The following is a 22,741-nucleotide window of genomic DNA, read 5'->3' as shown; positions in this document are numbered from 1 at the left end:
AACCTTGAGAGAAGGAAGGAGAGGCGGGTGAGAGTCGGGCCATAAACTTTCACACTTCAAAACCAGTTTTCAACAAAGCGCAAAGCGCAAGGGACAGAAATTAGCCCCGTTATTGGGTTCCGCTTGTCCTCCTTTCACCACCACCACTGTCATTCTCTCCTGTCATGACCCCCCCGCTCATCTCCTCTGCCCTACCATGTCCACACACACACACACACACACACACACACACACACACACACACACACACACACACGCACACACACACACACACACACACACACTACACACTGTCATAATAGCATACTAGGGAGCCATAAATACTTCAGGGAGTTAACTAGGCCTAATGCAGGCAGGAACTGGGGAGCTCTCCCAGGCCAACACAGCTGTTTGTTTACAGACACTCTATGGATGGACATGTGTCTCCAAGATGAATGCATGTGGTTTTCTTACATCTCAACAAGTCTCCATAATATACATTGTAAGGAATATGTGAGAAGTGGCTGGCTCATGTAGTTTAATCCGTACTTTGCTTTGTAAACGAAAACTTTCTCCATAATTCTAAAGCAATGATCTTGTGTTTCTTAAACCAGGGGTTCCCAAACTTCTTTGTCTCAGGGCACCGCATAAATATTTTTTTAAATCCGAGGCACCCCTACATTTATAACTTTCACTCCCAGCACCTTATATTTATAGCATATCGTCATTGTCGGGTGGAAACCTTGTATGTCCAAAACGGTTCGTTTTGTATTTATCATCTATAAAATGTACTAAACTAGTGAAAACAGCAGATCTACAAGCACACAACTGTGCTTGTAGATCGGCTGTTTTCACTAGTTTTGTGCGACAGAGGTTTCTGCCTGACAGTAATGATATTTTAGTGATTATGTTGCAAGGAAAACGTTGAGATAATAGCCATTTTGGTTAGAACTGACTGAAAATAACTTTGTACTTCAAGTTTAAAATGATACTAAATATTTTTTCAAGTGTCCAAATAAATTCCAAATATTATCAAATGATCTTGCGGCACCCCTGGACTGCCGTCGCGGCACCCCAGGGTGCCCCGTCACCCACTTTGAAAACCCCTGACTTAAACTACCAAAGAGCCCTTGAGCTCGGCACTGCTCGCAGGGTGAGTTGAGACATCTTTTGGAAAATGTGAATTGTTAAACAGCAATGCATTGATAAAAGAAAATGCACTTTTGTAATTTGTACTTTTGAATACTTAAAGCGGCACTATGTAACTTTCTTTTTAGGAATAATGTAATTTAGACGGTAGAGTATGTTAAAGGAGTAGTTCACCCCCAAAATGACTTTTTTTCTATAAATTACTCACGCCATGGAGACTTATATATTTTGGCTTTTTTTTGGTCGCAATCCTAAGACAATAATTTGATTACAATAAATGTACCCCCATTGATTCTGGATGGGGACCCAAATGCATTCGGGTCCCCATCCGAATCAATGGCGGTACATTCACTATAATCACATTTTTGTCTTAGGAATGCAACACATAGAAAAAGTTATTGTTGAACTCAAGTCTCCATGGCGTGAGTAATTTATAGAAAGAAAGTCATTTTGGGGGTGAACTACTCCTTTAATTCAATATAACTCATACAATTGGGGTGCTTGTGTTGTGTCTCCCTGCTCTTCTGTTGAGACTTTAGATCTTGTCTCAACTAGACACAGGAGCTGACAAGACTTTTGGACTTGATGGTCAAGATTCAATTTATTGCCTGAGCAAACAGGCAGGCTCTATTTACCCATTTAGGCCTAGAATTATTGAATGCTTTACCAGTGAAAAATAGAAGATATACAAGCTGTGCCGCGCTGCGAGCTTGTAGATCTGCTATTTTTGAAAAAGTCGTGAAAATGTGTGCAAATCTTTGAATATATGTATTTTTAAAGCGAACGTTTGTAACTGAAATTTTGCTTCTGGGTGGTCCCTGGAACTAAATATTTTGAGATGGGCGTCCATGGCCAAATACATATCATTTTGGGGGTCCATGACAAGAAAAAGTTTGAGAACCACTGACATAGTAGTCTCTCAAGAACAGACTAACTGAGCTCCAGTTAAGTGAAAAGGACCTTTTCTTTGACGATGGCTAGCCAGAATGCTGACATAGAAATAGAGGTTTTTCAAAAAACCTTAGAAGGATTCAAAAGACTCTTATCGGGTCAAAATTCAAATTTTCACGATTTTTCAAAAATAGCAGATCTACAAGTTCACTGTGCGGCACTTGGTGCCGCGCTGTGAGCTTGTATATCTGCTATTTTTCAATAGTTAAAATAAAATAAAATAATGATACACTATAATGTGTAACCGTTCTAAATGGGTGAACATGCATGGCTACTTGCATGCTCTGCTTGGTCACGAGTGCACAAGGCGCAATTTGGCACCTTGACAAAGTGCAGTCTAGATTCAAAACATTATTTTATTTATAAATAAATAAATAAAAATCATAGAAACTCCATAAATTAGAAAACAAAATGTTTAAGAAGTAGTGAAAATAGCTGATCTACAAGCTTGTGAGCTTGTAGATCTGCTATTTTCACAAGTTTGGGTTCCCGGGCAAACATCTCATTTCTCTTTTGTGTCTTGAGCTAAAAAGTGTGGGAACCACTGTTCTATGATATATCCATGATGTCCAAACGACAGAATTTTGAGAATCCAGCCCATTGACTGAAAGATACATCCTATAAGATGCACTGGGACACTAGCCTCGCAAGCCATCCCGAGCTACGTCATCACCAATGTGCTTCCTTTCTCGGTCTGGTGTCCCTCCCATCAAGCCTCTTTATTAGAACTTGGGTTTCTAATGTCCAATCAAAAGGCTGCATTTCGAGCGAACCCACCTCACACCGCTCCTGATTGGTCGAGCGGCTGCTACAGCTCTCGCATTTTGTAAACAAACATGGCGGACCCCATGTCCGACGCGAGTTCACAAATCGCAAATAAAAGCTGCATTAAGCAAAGTTTTATCTGAAATCAACGGCATCTCATGACTTAAAAACGAACAACAGTTTGCACCTTTGGAATTTCTGTCTGGAAAAGACGTATTTGATGTTCTCCCGACGATGTTTTGATGCGCTGATGACTACTGACTGGACCTGTCAGTCAAAGTGAGTAACTACGTCATTGCGTAATGCATCGTCTATGGAGAACTCCCAGACTCTCCGAGTTGCGAGGCTACTGGGACACATCTTCAGTGATGTGCCTGAGATCAACGGACGTTTTGGGTCTCATTAACTTACAATTTATATTATACAAAAGGTTAAAGTAGAAATATTTTTAAAAAAAGTTTAAAGAGAATATAATATGAACACACATTTGTGGAATTCTACATGAGCCTGATGACACTGTGTACAAGAAATGTGATTAGGCTTTTTTTTCCAGCGGTATGCAAGACAAGACAGACCCTCTTATAGACGGCTAAGCCTTTTTGAGAACCGCGTATTAATAATAAATATCTGCACAGGATTAAGGACATTCTTCAGAATCTGAAGCGGAATCAGAGCGGAAACGGTTCCACTCTAATACTCTTTAGCTTGACAGGAATGTGTAAGCCAGGGAGATCATTGTAATGTAACTTCCCCCCATGCAGCAACATACAAGACATCAACAATAACCAGCTGGTAATTCATGACTAGCTGCAACCAGGTCTAGGTTTGTGTTTGAGGATATCCGACAGAGCGGCTTATAGCCTACCAGTTGCAGTCAGTGGTGGACACAGAACACGACAGAAACACAGAACGCAGTACGTGCACACTCTGCTGGCGCAAGTAATAATAATAACCAGTAAGACTCCCTAATCGGGAGATAAGCGACCGTCAGGTCGCAGCGTGATTTTAGGGTGTCCAAAAATGTGTTTGAAAAAATCTGCCTGATGGTGGCGCTATATGGGACAGAACCATGTTGATGACATGAGTGTAGACATACTGTGTACCGATTTGCGTGATTTTAGGGCAAAATCTTTAGGAGCAGTGTCCAAAAATGTGTTTTAAGAAATCGGCCTGAAGGTGGCGCTAAATGGGACAGATCCATGTTGATGACATGAGTGTAGACATACTGTGTACCGGTTTGCGTGATTTTAGGACAAAATGTGTAGGAGCAGTGTCCAAAAATGTGTTTTAAAAAATCGTCCTGAAGGTGGCGCTAAATGGGACAGATCCACGTTGATGACATGAGTCTAGACATACTGTGTACCGATTTGCGTGATTTTAGGGCAAAAATTGTAGGAGCTGCGTCCAAAAATGTGTTTTGCAAGAATCTGCCTCATGGTGGCACTAGAAGAGGGTCATGTGAATTGATGGGTTGTGGTTTGGCAGGCAAGGAGTATGTGTGCAAAATTTGGCATGGATCGGGGCAACGGTTGCGGAGATATGAGCAGGGCAAAAGTGTGATGTGACGTGACGTGACAGACGGACGGACGGACAGAAGAACGGACAGAAGAACGGACCCCAAAAGACTGTGAAAATTGATGACTCATCACTAAACCATAGTTTTGTTGGCCGTTTTTTAGCCCAAGGAATGTTTTTCATGCAAAACAAATGCTTGCAATGGATTCAGAATAATTAAAAACCCCTAGTTTGACCCCTCACATCCCACTTAAAGCATAGTATAGTGTATAGTAAGTGAATGAGACTGAGAATTACCCAAGCTGTCAAACATTTTCCCAGCCATTTTAAAAAAGACACCCCGGCCAAATTTGTTTAATAACCCTCCTAGATGACAAATCCATTGAGAAACGGACCTTTGCTCTTGTGGTCACGGAACTGACATTTTTTACCTAACTTTAAAGACCCCGGTATTCTTTTCTTCTGCCAGTGTTTCACCACCGCGTACCTTGTTCTCGAAGCTGGGCTGGACAGGGATCTGCAGGCTGTCGGTGACGCCCTCGCCGCTCTCCCTCACATAGTAGACCAGCAGGCGGCTGAGGGGCGCCATGACGTGACTCACTGGGAAGCGCAGGTACGACACACAGGTGTCCATCTCAGCTGGAGCGGAGGAGCCTCCGGTACCTAGCAAACAGCAACCAAGGTGATGATGAGGGATCGACCGATTAACGAAAAGGGCGATAATCGAAGTCGATATTCATAACATTTATTAACTCTTATACCGCTTTGGACGTTCCTGTTCGCCCCAATTCTCAAGAGACCTCCGCGCCAATACGGCGCTCGTTCGCGTTCGTTCGTTCGTTCGTTTACCTTGTTGAAGCTGATGAGGGGTCGCGCCGCCGTGTACTGTAAACACATTTTCCGCGGTGATGGTGTAAAAAATCCATTATGCGTTAACATCAACGGAGACCAATTCACTTCCTTGTTGATTTCTCTGGCTGTGAGGCTCTGTGGCCAGTGACTGGTCTGAATCACATAACAGGCAAATTCACATTCATTCTCGCATGCCGCCGCCCTCTGCTGCCTGGCAGACCAAAGTGCACTATTGCACAATCAAAAAAATAAAAAATAAATAAATGTCTGTCTATCTACTATAACGTCGCAAAGGTAAGCCGCTTTTTGATGGCACCAGACCCAATAAAGAAATAAATAATCTGGCAGTAGGAGAGTTAATATCGCAAAATATCGATATCGGAAAAGAAAGTTGAAAAAAAATATTTACGGATGAAAATTAGCATCTTGCTAAATCCGGTGTGTGATGTTCATTAATATGCACTGTCACAAATGAAAATGAAATGTAGTAGTAGCCGTTCTTATACTTCTCTTCACCCCCCCCCCCCTGCTACCTTAGCCCCACCCCCTTGTTTCCCCTATCCTATACGTACTTAGTGTTTTTATAACTCAATATTATTGAATGTTTTCTTTGCTTGCTATTTATTGAATGAATGAATACCGAGGGCTTTCAACGTAAAAAAAAAAAAGACAGTAAAAGGTCTTATTTGGGATGTTCCTTTTAGGCAGGGTGTTTAACTGTACTTGTACTGTAGTACATTTCTATTGTATTGACTATACTTGTACTGTTCTCCATTTTTGTCTAATAAAATAATCAATCAATCAATCAATCAATCAATCAATCAATCAATCAATCAATACTGACTAGGGCATTCACGAATAGTGATTTTTAGTATTCAAATTATTCGACCTCAAAGTATTTGGATAGTCGAATATTCGACAGTCAAATATGTAAGCAAGAGGCAAACATTGCGTTGCGAGGCGTTGTGAGCATGTAGATCGGCTATTTTCACAATATTTATCTGTGGAACCGAGTCACATTAATACCTACAATTCAAAGTGCTTGTCAGGGTGGGGGTCCCCAGTTCAAATATGTTTATTTTGGGAGTCACAGGCTAAAAAGGTTTGAGAAGCCCTGGTATAGAGCATTAACAAATTCATCCACCAGGGGCATTGACAACTCATTCTTATGACTTCCTATCTCGCCAAGCTTTATAAACTATATATTTAACTCATTTTGTGCTCCTGAAATTAACGGATTAAAATGTCCAGCGTGCCTGTCGCTTTCTCCATAAGCGGCCAGTCTCTTATTTTGAAGGCCAGAAGTCGATTGCGTAAACACTTCCGGTTTGACGTCATCACGTCATTCACCGGAATCGCTCATCGTCAACATGCCGTTGTGTAATGGCGTATCGTTGCTTTTCAACATGTGTTTTATTAGCGAGAATCTACTGCCATCCTCCCCTTTGAAAGTGTTGTTTGGAGATAATGGACATTAAAGATGAGATTCCCCGTCTGCCTCAATGTTATGGGATTACTATTTTGTGCACGTGGATCCGTGATGATGATGAATCGGCGAGGGCGATTGTGCCAGGACCTTCCGCGCATCTACAGGGTAGGAGAACCGCCGTTACAGTAATATAGTACTTTTCACGAGTATACTCGGGATCGGCACCATATGATACTCGAGTATTTTTCACGAGCATTCTCGGGATTGGCTACAAATGAGTTAAAAAAAAAAAAAGGCGAATATTCGACTTCGGTGAACAATGTCGAATATTGACTTTGATATTCGAATATTTGAATATTTGGTGAATGCCCTACCAGAGGCGGAGGGGGGCTGGGTGGTGGTGGTGGTGGTGTGGACGTTCTTGTCGAAGGTGACCGTGGCCCTCTTCCCTCGCTGTGAAGCAGCAGAGACGTTGGCCGGGTGCTGCTGTCCCGACAGCACGATGTTCCCCCTGGACGCCACCTCGTAGTGCAGGGTGACGTTGCAGGGGCAGGTGGACTTCAGGGCCACCTCTGCTTCCTGGCCCACCTGCACGTTGTAGCACACGTTGTGGGAAAAACAGCAAAATCAAAGTCATCGATAGGGCTGTCACAACTATTACATAATCGTCTAATCGCGATTATTTGACATAATCGTGATTATTTTTCATAATCGTCATAATCGTTTCCATGTTGAAAAGTTCTTGTATTTAAAAGAAAATAGTAAAAAATAGTGGAAATAGCAGATCTACAGGCTCACAACGCGTCGCATCGCGACGCGTTGTGAGCTTGTAGATCGGCTATTTCCACTATCAATGTTATTTTTTAAATAATAAGTTGTCAAATATGTCATTAATTTCTTTGTATATTTAGGTCATGTGTCATAGGTCATGTGTCATATCTACCATGTGCCACTTGAAAACCTAAAAGCCAAACAGAAATGTAATTGTCAACGACAAAAACTCGTTAATCGCAATTATTTGAGTGACAATTAATCGTCATGTAAAATGTCATAATCGTGAGAGCCCTAGTCATCGAATTAAGATGATTGGTTCTTTTGCTGTGATGACATGTATTATGTAACATCTTAGATCAGCGATTCTCAGACTTTTTAGATTTCAAGGACCCGATTGATACGATTGTTATCTCTGGGACACTAATCTATACTGTGAAATCCTCAGAGTTCATTGAAAAATCACACCTAGTGTGAAGTAGGGATGGGACGATATGAAAATGTCATGTCACGATTATTGGGACCCAAGAAATCGCGATTTACGATATTATCACGATAATCAAAGTATCGCTAACATCCATTATCCTGGAGCGGAACATTTGGCAAAAAACACGCGACACGTTGTGAGGTCGTTTTTTTTTTTTTTTTTTTTTTTTATGCAAAGATATTTAGTAGAGAGTGAAAAAAAAGACTGTATCAAGTAGGTATATTATAAGTAACTTTTACCAGTAGAGGGTTTAAATGGCACCGGATATACAGCTCGAGCTCGGCAAATGAAAAGGTGAATTGATCCCAGTGGATGACGGAGGGCGATTTCACGATGAATTAAATCTCCTCGATACGATTACCGTGAGTGGTTTTTTTTTATCACGATAATATCGTGTCCCATCCACAGATCGCGTTAGACGATCTGTCTACCGGACATTCTGACCGATTGAAAAACCAATGGTCATTTATTATTATCGCTGTCCGGTCCTCTGCGCAGGCTGCCTCTCTCTCTCTCTCTCTCTCTCTCTCTCTCTCTCTCTCTCTCTCTCTCTCTCTCTCTCGCTCGCTCGCTCATTTCAGTGTCAGTTTGCGACGCAGTGGACGCACGCACAGCATGTAAGGCCATGGGAATTAATGAATGCACGCACGGTCAGCAATCAACCCATATAAACAAACTTTATACACTTAATTGAAGTTCTTTATGAGATGGAGTGGAGACAGTAGGAAGAGCCTTTTCAACTCTCCCAAAGTTGCATAACATGCGCACGGACACAGTGTCTGTCTGTGTCACCACTCGACAGTGAGTATCGGATTCATTGCTGGCCAGATGAATCTATCAACCTTATGAAGCAATTGCTATTTTTCAATATTCTTAAGACCTTGTTGTGAAAGCAGTGTGCCACATGCAGACAGCCTGCAAGATTAGTCCAATATAATTAATTCCCTTGTGCAAGATTGAAGCCTTTTTTTTTTCTTTCTTTTTAGCCTACTTTTTCATTCAATTCGTTTTCAGTCCCAACTATGCAGTGAGTAGGCCTAATACTTTAACTGTTGCTAATGGCTGTTTGTGCACCTGCTTGTAATTTATGCATTAAAATGATTATGTCCGGTATTTTCTTCAGATGTCCGGTAAATGTTAATCATGCCGGTCACGGTGACCGGCTGTTAAAAAAACTAGCGCGACGACCTCTGGTCCCATCCCTAGTGTGAAGTGAGGGTACATATTAGTACGTGCGGTGGAACTTTTTTTTTATAATTTTTATCCCACGATTTTGCAACCCATTTTCACCCAGTGCCAATTGCCTATGTAATCCTGGGCTCTGCTCTCCCTCTGCCGCGCCTGGGGAGACAACGGACTGACCTCATGCTTCCTTCAATGCATGAGTAGTCCAAGTTGTTTTTTTTCACCTGACAGGGGGGATTTCCCCGGGATGGACGTAGCGCGTGGAAGGAACACGTTATTCCAACCAGTTCCTTTCCCCTCCATCAGGCGCCCCGGCTGGCCAGGGGGAGGCATTATTGAGACCAGGATTAGGGACGTGCGGTGGAACTTGCCTTGAGCGGGGAGCTGGGGCTCTGGATCTGGATGTGGCATTTGCTGGGAGAGTACCAGCTGCTGATGGACAGGTAGCTGGGCAGGTACTGGTCTCCAGCTGGCTGGCCGTCGATGGACGTCACCTTGGTCTGCGGGCGCCGGGCACAGACACAACGCAGCATTGTATTGATACATAGAGTCAACGTGACATGAAAAAAGCAGAACCTGATGTGCATTCCTTGAATCCCATCTTTAATTCCTTTGTGTTGGTGACCCCTTGACACTCCTTCTTTGCACCTGCCTCTCTTTCCAACGCTCTCTGACTGTCTCTCCAGAGATGGGACGAAGAGCCAGGCGAGCGACACTGCATGTAAAGGCAGTTATTAACCGCACATATTCCCAAACTAAAGCAACCCGCAACTAGAGACTTTACATGAAAACAAGACCAAAGTCTTATAATGAGCAGACCTGGCAACACTACCAAACCGGTACTGCAGGCTATTGCCAACTAATGCCAGCAGACTACAACAGACTAGCAGTTTGAAGCCGTTGTCTGTTTGGTGTGGAGACACCTCAAGACTCACGTAATATGAGCTGTAAGTGATAATAATAATAGTTAATAATAGTTACCTACTCCTCCCACGAGGGAAATTCAGTATTTGCAGCCCAACCCAGCTGCTTCGCAGCCCACAAGGAGCGCATGAGCAATTAGGGGTTAAGAGTCTTGCTCAGGGACACACATCGACATTGCTAACCTGGCCGGGAATCGAACCAGGGACAACCGGGGGGACTGGTTCCCCAGGCAGGCTCCCTAACCATTCAGCTATGCGAACAAGGCATCGGGCAAATCCGTCTGTGTCCCATTTTATACCCCATGTATCTGTCTGGAGAGTGGAGATCCCTCATGTCATCAATATGTCATCAAATCATCATAGCACTGACATCATATAGACTAATAATAATAAATAATACATCCAATTTTTTCTTGGTACTCAAAGTTGCTTTAAAAAACAAAAAAACAATAAACGACAAAATCATAAAAATGTAAAGGATTAGAATTAGGGTCTTAAAGGGTGGTTTTGAGCAGGATGGGGGCAGCTTTGAGGTAAGCTGGGAGTGTGTTCCTTGTGTGTATCTATTCTGCATCTAGCTTAAGGCAGGACCCAAATTTAGAGTGAACATTTTTAACTCAAATATATGCTTCTGGGGGTCCCTGGAAAAAGATATTTTGAGATAGGGGTCCGCTGCCAAATACATACCCTTTTGGGGGTCCTTAACATGACATATTTGAGAACCATTGATATAGGCCGATCCTACAAATGTCTTCTAAATCCTAATAGTTTTCTGAAAAAGCTTATGTTGCTGTATCAGTGGTTCTCAAACTTTGTCATGTCAAGGACCCCAAAAATTATATGTATTTGGCCGCTCATAATTTGGGTCTTGCCTTAAGCTAGATGCAGAATGTATACATGCCCCTATCTCCCCAAAAGACAAGCCATTAAGTACTATGTGAATGTACTAGTATGCCCTTCATATGTAAAACAGGTATTGCCGAACGCATTTATCACCAGGATGGCCGAGTGGTTAAGGCGTTGGACTTAAGATCCAATGGACAATAGTCCTCGTGGGTTCAAACCCCACTCCTGGTATATACTTTTCTTCACACACGATACATTTGTGGTTAGGAAAGCGTGGGGGAAGTGCCAGGGAAGGGCACTTTCATTATGGCAGTTTCAAACTACAGTAACATCAACTTATTTAAAGTCCACAATTTTACGCCTGTAACTGAGTCTATAGAGGCTGTCTGGGAATGGAATGTCCCTTGGCTTGACCAGTCTGTGTCGAAGTGTCCTTGAGTAAGACGCTTAACCCCTAAATGCTCTCCGGGCACTGTATTAATAGTGTCCACTGCTCCCAATATTTAGCATAGGTAAATTCTTTATTCTATATTTGGATCCCCTTGAGCTCTGCTAGACTAATCTTCCTGGGGACATAAACACATACATACATACAATAATATGTAAACAAACATTGACTGACATTCTATCAGTCTACAATAGTCACACAATGAAAAGTATTCAAATTCACATAGCATGACAACACAGTACACATGCACATTTGAATGCAGCGTCTTATGTTGAAAGAATTGCCCTCTCTGTGTAGAAATCAAGCATCGAAAATATTTTCAAAATATATTTCGAAAAATATCGAAATATCGAAAATATTTTCAAGCATCAAAAATATTTTTATTTTCGAGACTTTCACCAAAAAGCCCTTTTAGAAATTTCAGCCCCTGCCTCGCGTTGTGAGCTTGGAGGTCTGCTATTTTCAAAAGTTTCACTAAAGCCATAGAAATGGCAGCTCCTGCCTCTCTAACATTCTCTGTACGTTCCTGCATATAAGTTGTGTCCAGCCCTCCCGTACCGCATGCAGAGTAGTCTCGCGAGGCCAGACTGTTGCCTCAGCGATTTGGGCAAATGCTCCCAGCATACAGTCTGGCAAACGGAAATAGAAACGATGAGTGCGAGATAAAGCGGATGTGACGCAACCGCTCCATTGGTGCAGTAGCAATAACATGTCCTACTGGAAGCGTTATGTCTCCTTTAAAAATAAATTGTGTCATTATTTCGTCTTTCTCTGGTGTTATTGGTGTTACCTCCATGATGTTTTCAAACGTTTTCTTAAACTATACACCCATAACAAGAATAGGCCGCTCGAATGACTTTGTCTGAGCTATTGTGTTTCTGTTATGTTTCCAATGGGACTACAGTTCAGTGCAGCAGTGGCTACTTCCGACACTCGCCGTTCGGGAGCTGCCGTTACAGACTCTATATAGCATTCGGATTGTGGAATAGTTGTCTGGCTACGCGAGACTACATGCAGAGCCACTCACCTCCAGCCAGACGTACTGTGCGGCGGTGGGGATGGAGGGGATCTCGAAGGTGGCCTGGCCGTCCCTTGACGTCAGCTCGCTGGTGTAGACGTTGTCCTTGGGGGTCAGCTCCGCCTTGACGCGCACGTGCACTCCGTCAGCCGGGCTCCCGTCTGGGTAGGTCACCTCAATCTACCGCGGGGGCCAAAGTAAAGAGTGGGTTAACCCTTTTAGGCCTAGAATTATTGAATGCTTTAACTATTGAAAAATAGCAGATATACAAGCTCTGCTATTTTTGAAAATTTGTGAAAATTTTAATCTTGACCCGATTCTATAAGTGTCTTCTGAATCCTTCTAAGGTTTTTTGAAAAACCTGTGTTTCTATGTCAGCAATCTGGCTAGCCATCGTCAAAGAAAAGGTCCTTTTCACTTCAACTGGAGCTCAGTTAGTCTGTTCTTGAGAGACTACTATGTCAGTGGTTCCTTTCTGTGTGAAGGACCCCCAAAATGATATGTATTTGGCCACGGACCCGTATCTCAAAATATTTAGTTCCAGGGACCACCTGGTAGCAAAATTTGATTTACAAACATTCGCTTTAAAAATACATATATTCAAAGATTTGCACACATTTTCACGAAAATAGCAGATCTACAAGCTCGCAGCGAGGCACTCGGTGCCGCGCTGTGAGCTTGAATATCTAAATATCCTATATTGTATAGTTATTTTTCACTGGTTAAAGCATTCAATAATTCTAGGCCTAAATTTAATCACTAACAATATAGTGATAAATAGCCGTTTTCTGACAAACCCCAGCCTGCCAGCGTGTGATTGGCTGAAGTCCCTTTGAGCCGCATTCGGATGCGGAAGCAGTCCCTTGGTCAATATTTGCTATTCTGTCCCCCAGTACATCTTTTCGACAACCAAACCTAACCCTAACCTCCGTGAGGTGTAGCGAGATTTACCCTAATACTTTATCGCCATAAAAAAAAGTTGTCCGCGGTGGCGGAAAAAATAGTGACACAAGCGGGATGCGAACCCAGTGTGCATGGATTGGGAGCGCAGTTACTAGTCCGTTAAGCCACTGAGGCCAGTGCAAGGAAGGGGTATTCAGTCTGTATTAGTAGGGGAGGAAAAGCCTTGTGTAGGGGAGGAGCCTCGAACGGTTGTCATTCAAAGCGACGCCAGCCAATCACAGCGTGTATTTTCCGGGACTAGGCAGAATGCAGCTCTAATTCGCTTTCATGCTAATCGCTATTTTGGGCATCTCATAGTGCAGTGGTTCTCAACCTGTGGGTCGGTGGCCCCAGGGGAGCGAGTCCCCAGATAAAAGCAAAGTGGCAATTTAAGGGCTTTGAACACCTTTTTAAAACCTATAGAAAGTAAGAAAAGAGGAAAGATCTGTAGAACGGAGTCAAACTAAATGTAATGCCTCAACTTCCAAGAGCTTGTCAGGGTATTGATTACTCACGGCATGGAAACTTGAGTTCAATACAAAAAAAAACGTTTGTCGCATTCCTAAGACAAAAATGTGATTATAGTAAATTTACACCCATTTATTCCAGATGGGGACCCGCATGCATTTGGGTCCCCATCCGGAATCGATGGGGGTACATTTATTGTAATCAAATTATTGTCTTAGGAATGCGACAAAAAACAAAAAGATATTATTGAACTCAAGTCTCCATGGCGTTAGTAATCAATAGGGAAAAAATAAAATCATTTTGGGGGTGAACTACTCCTTTAAGTGGTACCAGATATGCAGCTCGGCAAATAAAAGGTGAATTGATCCCAGTGCATGACGGGAGGACAATTTCACGATAAATTAAATCTCCACGATACGATTATTGTTGTGAGTGTTTTTATCGCGACAAACAATAATGGCGATCAGAGTTGTTTTTGATAGCAAATTTTGATTTAGTTTTAGTCATAGTCTTTTGAATAAAATGTCATCATTTAGTCACCTGAAAAGTTTTAGTTTTAGTCTAATTTTAGTCGACTAAATATCAAAAGATTTTAGGCGACTAAATCTACAGTTGATTTAGTCGTCTAAAATGTATTTTGACAGGCCTTGATGGCATCGTAATGACTGATTTTACATTTGGTTGTGTGCTGAAAATAGCAGATCTACAAGCTCACAACGCGCCGCAGTGTGACGCGTTGTGAGCTTGTAGATCGGCTATTTTCAGCACGCAACACCTGAGAGCAACCAAACATAAAATGACTCTCTTCTCCACTAGTCCCTCCCTAACGTTTTAGTCTGGTTTTTATTTTGTTGACGAAATTGTCTTTAGTCTTAGTTTTAGTCATCACAGAATAATTTCTATTTAGTTTTTATTTCGTTTTCGTCAGTGAAAAAAACGCAGTCGACAAACATTTTTCGTCATAGTTTTAGTCGACGAAAACACCACTGATGGCGATTATCGTCCCGTCCCTGCTTCGGCTCACCTTCCCCTTGTAGGGCAGGCCAGGCTTGAACTGCTTGCGCGTGTCCTTGGAGTACTTGATGTCGATGAGCTGCTTGTGGACGGGCGTGGAGTCGTCGAACATGGTCTGCCGGCTGCCGTCGGCGGCGCTCACCGACACCCACATGCTCACCGTGCCTCGGAAGTGCTCCGACACGTCCAGCGGAAGCATGTCCTTCACACACAGGCTGAAGGTGGCCGAGCCCTTGATCTGTGGGGTCAGAACATAGACTGTATAAAAGATATGGACAAAGCGAAGCCATTGGTTTCTATGCAGCGCAAATGACACAATATGGGTCCTCCTTGGCATGGGTGTTGCCATCATAGATTGTAAAGGCACCAGAGGATGCTATTGGCTGCCAACGGTCACGTGCAACCGCAGAGATACATGGGAGAATGTGGTCGGAGCCTCCCGAAATACAGCACACGAAGAAGAACACAGCCGGCTGGTATCAGTTTAGTTGGCCACGCCCCCGCAACTTTATCATCAATTTTAACATAAATGGGACCTTATTTTCACAAAACGCATATTATCGTGATTGAAAGGCAATTTTTAACTAGCGATAGGAACCATAAAGTATGTATGAAAGTGTTAATTAAGGTTAATCATAGGAAGTTTTAGTTCCGTATTGGGCTCATTTTAAATCGGCGGAACTATGCCCCTGAGCTACACACAGAGATAAAGTGCTATCAAACATTAAAAAGGTTGAGAGCCACTGATCTGGAGTACACTGCTCCACACTGGGGCATTTTATACCAAACGTGTATGCAAGTATGCTAGTGTAAGGTGTTACTGTAGACAAAAACCATACACCAAACGACATGTTTATGTTAGGAGAATAAAAAGAAATAAAGCGTAATGTGCTGATCTAGGATCATCAATCAGATGTGTCCCTCTTATCTTAGTTGTTCCGACTTGAAACCAACATAGAGATCAGATCAGCACTTTAGAAGATCAACACTAGCCATGTTGTTTTGAAACAAACCAGTGCAGTACACCATGTTAGGATAATGGAGCTGGGTATATGGATTAGGACCGGGTGATGTGGACAAAATCAAACTGTGTTGTGACGATAAGATATTCTTCAAAAACCACAAAATAGCAGATCTACAATCTCGCGATGTATCGCGATGAAATGTGTTGTGTGAGGTTGCCAATAGACCGTTTGTCAGCCTTCTGATTGGTCCCTGAGACTCCCTGACTGGCCAACCAGAAAAAAACATTAACTTTTCGCTACCGGGGGTGGAGTTATGCAGTGGGAGAAAGTGGCTTCAGTCTTTCACTGCGGTGCGAATTGCGGAGCACGGCCAGCGTGCAGTACGGTGCTGCGCGATCATAGCGATTTCGATCATTATAATGAATAAGCTTCAACAGACTAGTTCACATGAACCTTATCAATGTAACTAAGAGTTTCGATTGGGTACATATATTTTAAATGGGCAGAATTACGACAGCCAGCCTATTATGCAGTGGATTTATAGGCTGGCTGACAGCTTCCTACCCAAGATGCACTGCGCTTTCTCTCTCTGTATCTCTCCTCTGACTTTTTCAGAGGATTAAACTAATTAAATCATGTATTTTGGGGGGCAAACCCCTGTTTTGCAATGTAACTACTGTACTTATTTCTTCCCTTTTTATTAATATCACGTAGATGTGTTTCTTTTGGTACTTTAAATAGCTATAATGAGGCTATGAAAAATCTTTTTTCCCCATCCACTTCCATTATAAAAGAATCTGCCCTGGTAAATTCGTCCCACCTAGTAACAAGAGCAAAATGGTGCGGGATTTGACATACGGTCTATTTAGCGGGGAGAAAAAAAAGGCTTCTTTGAGTAAAAATAGAAAAAGACGTTATCGAACATCCCAGACGATATCTAGTGTCTCATATCAGGATTTCGATATAATATCGATATGTTGCCCAGCAATAGTATGGATAAACTTACGTCCATGGTTTTAACCACAGGGTGGCCCATCTCATGCCGGTAGTAGCCCACTCCATTCACTGTCATGTTGACTGTAAGTTTTCCTGTCACCGGCTTCCCAAAGGTATACCTGGACAGCAGCAAAGATGTTTTGTCACCAACAATGTTCACATCATACAATCTTGTCACTGGACTAGACCAGTGGTTCTCAACATGTGGGTCGGGACCCCCAGATGATTAGCTTAATGTGAAACATTGTTTTCTTACTCAACAGTAAACAAACCAACATACAGTATACGTGTACACAGGGTATCTGCTCAAATAAACATTGGTCATATTGTCAAATATTAGAGGCAGAAATTAGCCCTATTCACGGCCTGCCCACTCAGCATCCCCCGGGTGCTGAAGTCACGTTTTGAAGGGGAAAATCCTACTAAAGCCTATAGAGTTAACACAGAAATCGCAAATTTAATGCAATTTCCGAATAGTAAAGTATAAAATACGGCTAGCATGATCAAGAACACAAGATAGTAAAAGGCACAAAGCATTATAATTTACTTTAATGTTCGAAATAATGATTTGTTGGCTTTAAGTCCAGCTATTTCTGTTATAGTTTCCCCTTCTAAATTGATGTCAGCACCCGGGGGATGCTGAGAAATTTGCTGAGTGGGCGGGTCGTGAATAGGGCTAATTGTGAAAATAGCCGATCTACATGCTCACAACGCCTCGCGTTGCGAGGCGTTGTGAGCATGTAGATCTGCTATTTTCACAATAGAACCGTGTTATACAAAATGTAAAGCCTCAACTCTTAGTGCTTGTCAAGATGGGGGGTCCCCAGTTCAAATATGATTATTTTGGGGGTCACGGCCTGAAAAGGTTGAGAACCACTGTGTTAGACTGCCAGGTCCATACGGGAAATACGACCCTAAAAACCAATCGCTAGAAGCTATCCAAAGAGCGAAACTCGCTATACAAATAGACAATACAAGAACACATGACCATTTCCTGTGAAGTGCCTTAAGGCTAATTAACTCCAGTGAAGGACAAGGACTCTCAACAAACCGTTCTGTTGATAACCTTTCATCGTTAAGGTATTTTCTGTATGCTGAGAGTTTGAGGTGGATCTGGATAAAGTATGACATTTGAAAATGTCATAAAATGCATTGAAACGCCACAATAAATTCAAAATGGCTGACTTCCTGTATACAAATGTTCATATTATGTAGGTGAAACTGGATCGAGGGGCTTCAAGTTAAAAACATGTGTAGGGGACACAATAGTGTCCCCCCTGACTTATGTATTTCTATTATGTGTTTTGTTACTGATGTTTTGTGTTTGGCTATAGCAGGGGTGAAAGCCCAAGACAAATTTCCCTTGTGGACAAATAAAGTTTACCTGGAGCCATTAGACCATGCCCCTTTTTGAGTCTGATAAATTATAAAAATGTCCGCCGGTGTATGCAAAGTTGCGCAACTTTTTTAGTAAGTTTAGGCACTCAAAAACACGACACATTTTCGGGAAACTAATAATCTTTGCAATTTCAACAGGGCCCTACCCTCCCTCTGCCAACCTGGGGAGACAGCGGACTGACCTCATGCTTCCTTCTATGCATGAGGAGTCCAAGTGTCTTCTTTTCACCTGACAGGGGGGTGTTTCCCCGGCTGGACGTAGCACGTGGAAGGAACACGTTATTCCAACCAGTTCCTTTCCCCTTTTTGTGAGGGTACCTACCCTAGGCGACACGGGAGAACATGCAAACTCCACACAGAAAGGCCCTTTTGCCAACGTAGGGTATGGGCACTGATGACACGGGAGACACAGGAGAGAACACGCCCCCAGCGCCCACAGCGTCCCCGGCGGGAATCGAACCCAGGACCTTCTAGCTGAGCACTACTGACTGCGCCACCGTGCCCCTGAGAAACATCTCTTTGATAGACCAAGTTCAACGGGAAAACCTCCATTGATTTCCAAGAAAGATATGACCTCAAGCCTCAGGCCTGTCTGTCTACCTGTCTTTCTGTCACTCACATACTATACAGTTAAGCTGGTTGCACACGGCACTGCGTTTTTTCGTTTCATTTTGGAAATCCGAAATCCTCTAATGCATTTTTCAGGCCAAGAAGAGAGAGGGAAGAGAGAGAGAGCAAAGGACCCAGTGGTGACAGTTGCGAAAATCGCAGCAGTGTGCAAAGACCTTTACTGTATGACATCACTGCCAGCTCTAGTGTCTTACCTGGCCCTCACGCTGGCCTGCTCACAGGCGTTCAGATCACGGATGTAACGCGGCGGCTCAATGATTAACTCGAACTTGGGCATCACTGTGGGGAGGACGAGAGAACAAGCGTTGTCACAAAACGATACATAAAACCATTTCTTCAAACCACATTTTAAACACCGGCGTCCCTATTTTGGGCACATCTTTGTCACACAATGAAGTACAAAGAGCTTAAAGGGGAAGACCGCCCATTTTCAATATTAAACTATGTCATTAATATACCTTAGAGGAGTTGTGTGGATATAGAAAAAAAAAGTTCCCGCCCTTCTGTGTTGCCTAGAACTGGAGGATTGATTTTGGGGTTTGTATTGTAAAGTACAACTAACTTGATGACATCACACCATTGTACTTTACAATACAAACCCCAAAATCAATCCTCCAGTTCTAGGCAACACAGAAGGGGGGGGTACTTTTTTTCTATTTCCACACAACTCCTTTAAGTTATATTAATGACATAGTTCAATATTGAAAATGGGCGGTCTTCCCCTTTAAAGGACAACTTTGGTTTCGTATTTGGGTTCATATTTTAGATTGTAATTAGAGAAACGAAAAGATCAGTGTTAAAATGTTTTCATTTACTGCTTTCTATCGTTTTAGCCATTTTAGCGATTTTTGATTTCAGTGGGTGCGTACAAGTGGCTAAATATGTCTTTTTAGACGCAATAAGGTAGCGATTTCTTTATTACTATTTATTTTACAGTAACACTACTAGTCCCCATAAGTCACATCTGCACATGAAAGATTGCGGTGCACCTTGGGACCCACTGAAATCAAAATCATTAACATCACTAAAACAATAGAAAGCAGTGCATGCAAACATTTTCACACTAATCTTTTCTTTTCTCTAATTACAATGTAAATATGAAACCTTGTTGTAAAAAAAAAACAAAGTTGTCCTTTAAAGAAGTAGTTCACCCAATATTGGGTGAACAAACTGTTAAATTGCCCAAACTGTTAAATAGATATAAAATGAAATATCTCATGAAAGCCCTTCACTCTCGGGGGGTTATATTTTGTACACAGTTGCTCACCATACTTCAGTACTTCAAAGGACTTGTTGTAGGTGTGACCCTGCATCTCGACGAAGATAAGCCACTCTCCAAATACGGGCTGGTCGGACAGGGGGAAACTCATGTTGACAATCCCTGGAGAGAAACGCATAATGACATACATTCATACAATATGAGAGAAGCCTCCGGCACGTTATAGTCACAGTACATCACAGTACAAGCGCTGTATACAGTGGGTGGGGTCATGGTCAACCACTAAGCACTCAAAGCGGAGCGGCATTGAGTATAAAACAATTTTGTCTGGAGAAAACTTGTTTTCTGCAAGCCAAAAGAAATTTGACTTCTTCTGAAGTATGCAGGTGCCATATTAGCCTAATAATTGCGACCGTAGGTTGCTATCAGAACAGTTTACTATCAGAACCGTCACATCTTGACATCACTGTGATGTCATGGGAACCAAATCCCTTTTATTGCCATATATGGAGATCCCTGTGAAGGGGTTACACCCCGCCACTCCGACATGTCTCCTTTCCGACATGTCTCCATTCCGACACTAACCCTATCTCTAACCCTTACCCTAAACGTAACCCCAATGGAAGTGTCACCACTCCGACAATAAGAAGTCAATTTCGGAGTGGCGACATGTCGGAATGGAGAGCGACACCCCCTGTGATGCCATGGGAACCAAATTCCTTGTATGCCCATATAGGGAGATACGGAGATCCCTGTGATGCCAGGGGAACCAAATCCCTTTTATGCCCATATATGGAGATCCCTGATGTCACCAATATTAAGCCCATATCTGTGAATGCCATATATAATCACTGTGATGTCAGGGGAACCAAATCCCTTTGGCCAGATGGCCAAGACACGGCACGACCTCGCCCTTTAGGGCTGAGATCGTTTCAGTGTCCATATAACATGGATGGAAGAAACATGGGACATTGTTCTGGAAGCAACACTACAGCGTAATCAGGGGCGTCAATTGGGTATGGCAGGGGTATGCAGCTGCTATACCCTGGGTCCAGGGGGGAGAATAAAAGTTACTTTTTAAATATAAATCCATGAATGTCTCTTTGTCTATCTGTGCTGGTTATGTTGTTAAATTACATTAAAATAACTACAAATGCAAAATTTAACAAAATGGTCACTTTAACAAGGTATTATAATTATATTCTCCACACTTTTATTCTCCCCATCTTGACAAAATGGTATATTCCCAGGTTCTGCAGGTCAGCTGCACAGGTGTAATTCATTATTGTTTGTGGCACGTTTACTATTTTATGCCAAGTTTAGCTGCACTTGAACAAACCGTAGAAACGGGGGAAAAATAGAATGTACTTCTTAAAAAAAATGTATCATTCCTGTTGCTAAGGTATGGCAACATGACTGGTGTCTTGAACGCGCGCGAACACCAGTCATGTTGCCATACCTTAGCTTTTTCTGAACTGACGCCACTGAGCGTAATATGAAATCACTTAATTACACCTTGCAAAGGAACTGTACTTACCACAACACAGAGACTTGAGTCCTTTCCACTGGACCATCCTGGATCCTCTTGGATCCTGAAGGGTCAGAACGTCAGATGAATAAATAAAAACAAATGACAACGACCTTTCACGTCTCAAATTCTAAGAGTCGAACCTGGTTTGTAATTTAAAAGCATCACAGTGTTGAACTGAGCCTCATGCTTAGGTTATTCTCCCTCCCTCTGAACTTGACCTTAAGACCTCATGGCTCCTGACCCGGACTGGCGTCCAAATACCTTTCCTCAGGTGATTGTGCAGGTTACGGGTCAAAGGTCAAAGAGTAGTCAAACCGGGCGTATTACCTAATGACACTCATAAATCATGCATGGACCTCCGCACAAACTCAAGCTCAAGACCTGAGAAGAATATGAGGAATATGAGAGATGTCAGAAAGAAAGAAAGAAAGAAAGAAAGAAAGAAAGAAAGAAAGAAAGAAAGAAAGAAAGAAAGGGACCATTGTAGGCAGGGAGGGACAGGAGTTGCTTTCCTAAATAGTTACTATATCGATTTTAAATCATTGAATCGAATCGTATTGCCATGAATGAACCAATATGGTCCATGTATCGTATCGTCAACCATGTATCGAATATGTATCGAATTGCTATTAAAATGTATCGTTCGTTACACCCCTAAAATGTATATTGCTGTTGATTAATGTATTGTATTGTATATCGGCTATATTGCAAATGAGGGCCTGACTCTAAATAATACTCAGTTTAAATGAAGGTTATGAATGAGAGAGAAGAGAAGAGAAGAGAAGAGAAGAGAAGAGAAGAGAAGAGAAGAGAAGAGAAGAGAAGAGAAGAGAAGAGATAAACAACATGAAAGTCTTCTTTCATGTTGTTTATCCCTGGGCTGTTCCAGGGAGCACCCTGTTATCAAGGTGAGACCAGGCCCGACGCGGGCCCTGTAATCTCCCTAGTGTGGCTGGAAACAACCAGTCACTGTCCCATCCTGGGCCTGACCCGTCCCTACCATGGGTGGTCCCTCCTCCACTCACCACAACATACGCCTCCATCTGCGGAAAGAAAGCAACACACACACACACACACACACGCGCACACGCACGCACACGCACACACACACACACACACACACACACACACACACACACACACACACACACACACACACACACACAGACACACACACACACACACACAGAAACGAGAAAGGAGGAAAAAGTCAAATGATGACACACAGACAAAACACCATCATACTCGTCTCCTTCTCCC

General features: G+C 42.6%; 1 protein-coding gene across 1 annotated transcript in view; it reads right to left on the bottom strand.

Annotated features, from left to right (window-relative positions):
• cpamd8 (C3 and PZP like alpha-2-macroglobulin domain containing 8) overlaps nt 1-22,741 on the bottom strand; it is a gene marked incomplete at both ends in the record, with an annotated part of 183,858 nt that overhangs the window by 142,324 nt on the left and 18,793 nt on the right. Inside the window, 10 exons of the mRNA XM_080730669.1 lie at nt 4,847-5,022; nt 7,015-7,228; nt 9,455-9,583; nt 12,328-12,498; nt 14,753-14,980; nt 16,714-16,822; nt 18,926-19,010; nt 19,999-20,112; nt 21,488-21,542; nt 22,507-22,524. Of these exons, the coding sequence (XP_080586795.1) occupies nt 4,847-5,022; nt 7,015-7,228; nt 9,455-9,583; nt 12,328-12,498; nt 14,753-14,980; nt 16,714-16,822; nt 18,926-19,010; nt 19,999-20,112; nt 21,488-21,542; nt 22,507-22,524 (1,299 nt within the window). The remainder of the gene's footprint in view (nt 1-4,846; nt 5,023-7,014; nt 7,229-9,454; nt 9,584-12,327; nt 12,499-14,752; nt 14,981-16,713; nt 16,823-18,925; nt 19,011-19,998; nt 20,113-21,487; nt 21,543-22,506; nt 22,525-22,741) is intronic.

The sequence above is a fragment of the Nannobrachium achirus genome (assembly GCF_963921795.1).
Source record: "Nannobrachium achirus genome assembly, chromosome: 1".
Classification (NCBI taxonomy): domain Eukaryota; kingdom Metazoa; phylum Chordata; class Actinopteri; order Myctophiformes; family Myctophidae; genus Nannobrachium; species Nannobrachium achirus.
The sequence above is the reverse complement of the archived record's forward strand: the minus strand, read 5'-3'. Positions and strand labels throughout refer to the sequence as shown.